This window comes from Oryctolagus cuniculus, chromosome 16, assembly GCF_964237555.1.
Source record: "Oryctolagus cuniculus chromosome 16, mOryCun1.1, whole genome shotgun sequence".
NCBI classification, from domain to species: domain Eukaryota; kingdom Metazoa; phylum Chordata; class Mammalia; order Lagomorpha; family Leporidae; genus Oryctolagus; species Oryctolagus cuniculus.
In genome coordinates, this window is record NC_091447.1 from 62,327,226 (window position 1) to 62,332,444 (window position 5,219).

The window sequence follows — 5,219 nt, forward strand, 5'->3', positions numbered from 1 at the left end:
ACACTGGCATCGCATATGAGCTCAGGTTCCAGTCCCGGCTGCTCCACCTCCGATCCAGCTCCCTGCTAATGCGCCTGGGAAAGCAGCAGAGGATGGCCCAAGTGCTGGGTCCCTGCACCTGCATGGGAGACCAAGAAGTGCCAGGTTCCTGGCTTCTTGGACAAGCCCTGGCTGTTTTGGCCATTTGGGGAGAGAACTAGCAAATGGAAGACCTCTCTCAACTCTGCCTCTCAAATAAATAAAAAAAGTAATCTATTTGAGAGGCAGAGTTACAGAGACAGAGAGGTAGAGCCACAAAGAGAGGTCTTCCATCAGCTGGTTAATCCCATAATGGTGGCAATGGTTGGAACTGGGCCAATCCAAAGTCAGGAGTCAGGGGCTAGTGCTGTGGCATAGCGGGTAAGGTTGCCATGTGCAGTGCCAGCCTCCCACATAGGCGCTCCACTTTCAGTCCAGCTCTCTGCTGTGGCCTGGGAAAGCAGTGGAAGATGGCCTAAGTCCTTGGGTCCCTGCACCTGCATGGGAGACCCAGAAGCTCCTGGCTCCTGGCTTTGGATTGGCTCAGCTCTGGCCATTGCAACCATCTAGGGAGTGAACCAGCAGATGGAAGACTCTCCTCTCTCTGCCCCTGCCTCCCTGTAACTCTGCCTTTCAAATAAATAAAATCTTTAAAACAAACAAAGGCCAGGAGTGTCTTCTGGATCTCCCGTGTGGGCACAGGAGCCCAAGCACTTGGGCCATCTTCCACTGCTTCCCCAGGCCACAGCAGAGAGCTGGATCGGAAGAAGAGCAGCCAGGACTCAAACCAGTGCTCATATGGGATGCCGGCATCATAGGCAGAGGTTTAAACTAGTATGCCACAGCGCTGACCCCAAATAAATATTTTTTAAAAATTTTAAGAATTGGGGCTGGTGCTGTGGCACAGCACATTAAGCCTCTACCTGCAGTGCCAGCATCCCATGCTTTGAGTCCCGGCTGCTTCACTTCTGATCCAGCTCCCTGCTAATGCAACTGGGAAAGCAGCAGAAGATGGCCAAAGTGCTTGGGCCCCTGCAACACATGGGAGACCCGGATGGAGCTCCTGGCTCTTGGTTTCCGCTTGGCCCAGCCCTGACAGTTGTGGCCATCTGGGGAGTGAACCAGCAGGTGGAAGAGCCTCTCTCTCTCTCTCTAACTCTGCCTTTCAAAAACAAAAATTAAAAAAAATTTTTTTTAAATATTTTAAAAAGTTATTTATATTTTTATCTGGACAGTAGAGAGAGGTCTCCCGTCCATTGGTTCACTCCCCAAGTGCCTGCAACAGCCAGGGCTGGGCCAGACCAAGGCAAAGAGCCAGCAGCTCAATTCTGGTCTCCCACGCGCAAGCAGAGCCTGCAGCTCAGAGCCATCACCTGCTGCCTCCCAGGGTGCGCATTAGGAGGAAGCTGGAGTCAGCAGTGGCCAGGCTGCAGTCCTGGCGCTCTGCTAGGGGGTGGCGGTTAAGACGCCGGGGCGACATGTCTGCGGGGCCACAGGCTCTTTGAGCTGAGTTGAAGATGGCCTGGCTGCTACCCCAACCTCCCCATGTCCATCGTTTCCATAGCAACTGGCCACCCGGCGTCTTCCAGCTTGGCGACTTTATTCATGGGGGACAGGGGCTGTGGTCTCTCGGATAGCCTGGATCCCCAGGCAGCGAGGGAGAGAGGCTGGGGGACTCGGGGTGCGGATGAGGGGGTTGGGAGGTTGGGGGCAGGGGTACGCGTCGCACCCGAAGCCAGGCGTCCGCTAGGGGCCGCTGCCGCTGCCGCTGCCACTACCGCTGCCCGCCGCGTCCAGGGTGGAGGAGCGGGCGCGCCGGGACAGAAGTCCCCGCGCCCTCCGCGCGGGCGTGGGCCGCGGCAGCTCCGACGTGGAGATGTTGAGGCAGTGCCGGGCGCCGGGAGCCGCCAGCGGCAGGGCGCGGCCTAGAGCCGAGCGGCAGAGGTCCGCCCCGTCGGCGAAGGTCTGGGGGGTGGGTGGGTGGAGTCAGGGGCCTGGTGGGCGGGGCCGGAGTGGGAGTTAGCTCCCTGCTCGGGGCGATTGCTACTGTCACTGGCATTCAAGGAGCTGGGGCGGCCAGGTCTAGGCTGGGGCCGTCGGGGAGGGGGCCAGGTCTCGGGTCCTCCAGGACGGGGCGGCGGTGTCCCGTGGAAGGGCCCAGAACCGAGACGGCCCCCTTGGGACGGGCATTCGTGAACTCAGCGGGCCCCAGGTATGGAAGTGGGGCTGGGGAAGGTTGGGTGGGGGAGGGCTCTAGGCACGTGAAATCCAGGACGTGCCCTTGGCTCACCTGCCCGATGCTACGGCAGGTGGCGTCGCAGCTCCTCTTTCCTGAGAGGGGGAGCCAAGCGGGGCCGCAGGTGATGTCCCCTTCACAGCTGGCGTACCTGAGCATGGTGTGAGGAGAGAAGGCGGTGAGGGAGTGCCCGCGGGAATCCCACTCCCCCAGGCCCCGCCCCAGATCCTGTCAATTCTTTCCAGTCCATGCTCTGGGCTGTGTCGCCATTGTCCTCATTCCCCCGACCCCAGATGACCTGCTCCAGGCAGTAAGGGGACAGTGTCCACCCTTTTAAAAGCTTCTCTTTTTCAACAAGAAGCCCCGCCCCCTCAGACGCCAGGCCCATGGAAGGCCACGCCCCCTTTTTGCATTCTTAAAGCAAAGGTCTCTACAGGACTAGTTCCTGCCTGCCTGGAGTGTAAACGTTAAGCTTCAGGCCTTAGACTTTGCATTGTCAGAAGCAGGCCACGCCCCTTCAGACCCCGCCCACAGAAAGGCCCTGCCCCCTTGTGCTCCGCCCCTGCAAGTGCCCACCAGAAACCACACACACCACGGGCCACACCTCCTCCCTTCCCAACCCCGCCCACAACAAGGCCACACCTTTTTGTGCCCGATCCCACCCACAGCAAGGCCCCGCCCCTTCACACAGAGGCCACACCTCCCCACGCCCGACCCCGCCCACGGCAAGGCCCCGCCCACATCACAGGTCCTGTCCTTGCTCTCCGACCCTGCCCCCACAGAGCCCGCCCCCGACCACACACCCCACAGGCCACACCTCCTTGCACCAAGACCCCGCCCCTCACACCCAGACCCTACCCACATTACAGGCCACACTCTTTGAGCTCCCACCCTGCCCACACCACACACACACCCCCACAGGCCACACCTCCTCATGCCCCGTCCCGCCCACGTCGCGGCCCCGCCTCCTTTCTCCCAGACCCCGCCCACAGCAAGCCACGCCCCTCGCCCCCTACCAGGCCTGGCAGAGCTCTGCACAGAATGGCTGCTCCTGGCGCACCCCGAGTAGCAGCAGTTGGAAGCGACTGCGGAGCGCGCGCTGCAGCTGTCCCAGGAAGGACCTGCACCTGCGCACCGGGAGAGACCGAGATCTTTGATGGAATTCTGGCGACCCGGGCAGAGTACCGGAGCAGACGCTAGGGGGTGCTGTCCTCCGCTCACCCAGGGCTCGGCGCCCCACAGCCCTCTGGGGACAGCGGGGTGTCCATCTCGGACGGACAGCAAGGGGCCCTCTGCGAGCCGGGGTCTTGGATCCTCAGGTAAGGTTGGGGCACCGAAGCCTGGGAGTCCCCTGCAGAGGCGAGAGCGCAGGTAACACCAGTCCCAGTCCCCCAAGGCCAGCACTTCCCCTCCATGCAGAAGGCGGCTTCAAGCAGTCATCCTCGTGTGTAATGTATAATCAGAAGCTTCTCCATGGTCATGGAGCTGGAGCTGGTGTAAAGGGTGAAGCGGTAGCTACCAGGTGGCTGAGCTGGGACTTGAACTTGAACTTGGGACTCCAGGTTCTGGGCTCTTAATTCTTGAGCACTAGCCCTGGCTGCCCCTAACACACCCTCCCGAGGAAATTCTGCCTTGCCACAGTAGGGTGTGGAGGGGGCTCGGGGGGAAGGGGCTAGCTCACCTGCCGGATCAGCTGCCCAGACACGGTGTCCTGGAGACCTAGCTCGGAGTGGGTGGCTCCCTTCACAGGCCCCCAGCAGGACCCACGCCAGGGTCAGCTGCAGGGCCCGGGCCAGGCAGCTGGGTCGAGGGTGACCTCTGCAGGCCATGTCCACCAGAGACAAGAGGCGGCTGGGGTGGAGTAAGGAGGGAAGTGTGGTTGTCTCTGGGTGTTCCAGTGGGCAGCTTCTGGGTGCACAGCCAAGTTCCTAAGGAGGAAGCTGGATAATGGCCAAGGGCCTGCCTGTGACTTGGGTACCCCCCCATCAGACCCATGTCCCCTTCAGACCCAGCTGCCCCTCCCCCAGCTTGGACCGTGGTGCCCCCACCCCCCACCCCACGCACAGCCAGATTTCCTACCCTGCTGGCCCGCACACCACCCCATCATTTTTCACAAGCTAGGGGACCTCTGCAGCTCTCCTGTGTGGTCATTCCTCTCTCTGGCTTCTGCCCAGCCTCCTCCCTCCCTCTCCATCCCCACCGGCCCCTCTCACAGTCACCTTCTCTCCGATCACAATCGGCTTAAGGGCTGCCACCGAGGGCTGGGCCTTCAGCACCAAGCTTGGCTGCATCCAGGGCTTAGGGTGGCCGCTGGGGTCCCCAAACCTCGGGGCAGGGGAAGCTCAGGGACCGTGGAGACAAGACTATCTCCTTCCCAACCACCTCACACTGGCCTCTCACCTGTTAGCTGGACCGGGGTCTAGGGGCAGCTGAGACACCTCGGGATCAAGTCCAGGAAAGAGTGGCAGCTGAAAGGGGGTGTGGTTTGATATGGAGGTGGGGCCTCCTGCTGTCCCGCCCCTCACTCTCACTCCTGACCAAAGGCTTGTGGCCTCTGGGCTGCTGTGTACAACCGTGTGATTGCCCTATGCTGAACTTGTGGGTTCAGCTCTGTGTGTGTGTGTATGATGTGTTCAGTACACCTGTGTCTTTTGTATATGTGTATGTGTGTGTGTGCACTTGTGAGGGTATATTTATGTGTGTTTTGAGAATCTGGGTAAGCCAAGTGTGTGCAATTGAGTAAGTCACTAAATGCGAGATGGGGGCGATAGGATCAGCATGTCCTGGAGGAATGTTTTGGGTAAATCCATGGATAAGGGTTATTGGGAATGAGGTGTGTGTCTGTAACTGAAATGTGTGTGTGAGCATGTACACACTTCTGTGAATGTGTGTTTGTGTCCCTCGGGCACACTGCCTCAATTCATCCATTCATTCCTCAAACTTTTGAGCACCAACAGTGTGCTGG

The 5,219-nt window shown here is 60.1% G+C and overlaps 1 protein-coding gene across 10 annotated transcripts; it reads right to left on the reverse strand.

Moving 5' to 3' along the window:
- Positions 1–1,601: 1,601 nt before the first annotated feature.
- On the reverse strand, positions 1,602–4,728 carry RTBDN (retbindin). Of its 10 annotated transcripts, none has more exons than XM_070058854.1 (6): positions 4,655–4,728; positions 3,936–4,182; positions 3,476–3,605; positions 3,271–3,381; positions 2,309–2,405; positions 1,602–1,983 (listed from the first exon to the last, which is right to left on the reverse strand). In XM_070058854.1, the coding sequence occupies exons 2-6, from the start codon at positions 4,081–4,083 to the stop codon at positions 1,765–1,767; spliced, it is 705 nt and encodes a 234-aa protein (XP_069914955.1). In that variant the 5' UTR covers positions 4,084–4,182; positions 4,655–4,728; the 3' UTR covers positions 1,602–1,764. The 10 variants fall into 10 exon arrangements, with proteins under 10 accessions (XP_069914955.1, XP_069914960.1, XP_069914956.1 ...); XM_070058859.1 differs by having other exon boundaries at positions 3,936–4,105; positions 4,655–4,722; XM_070058855.1 differs by having other exon boundaries at positions 3,936–4,194; positions 4,655–4,722.
- Positions 4,729–5,219: the final 491 nt, after the last annotated feature.

Excerpts from the sequence above, each read along its gene's own strand:
- RTBDN (XM_070058852.1), bottom strand. The coding sequence starts at position 4,545 with ATGCAGCCAAGCTTGGTGCTGAAGGCCCAGCCCTCGGTGGCAGCCCTT. Across the intron at positions 4,183-4,473 it reads CGATTGTGATCGGAGAGAAG|GAACTTGGCTGTGCACCCAG; the intron begins GTGACTGTGAGA and ends CTTCCTCCTTAG. Across the intron at positions 3,606-3,935 it reads CTGGGCAGCTGATCCGGCAG|GGGACTCCCAGGCTTCGGTG; the intron begins GTGAGCTAGCCC and ends TCGCCTCTGCAG.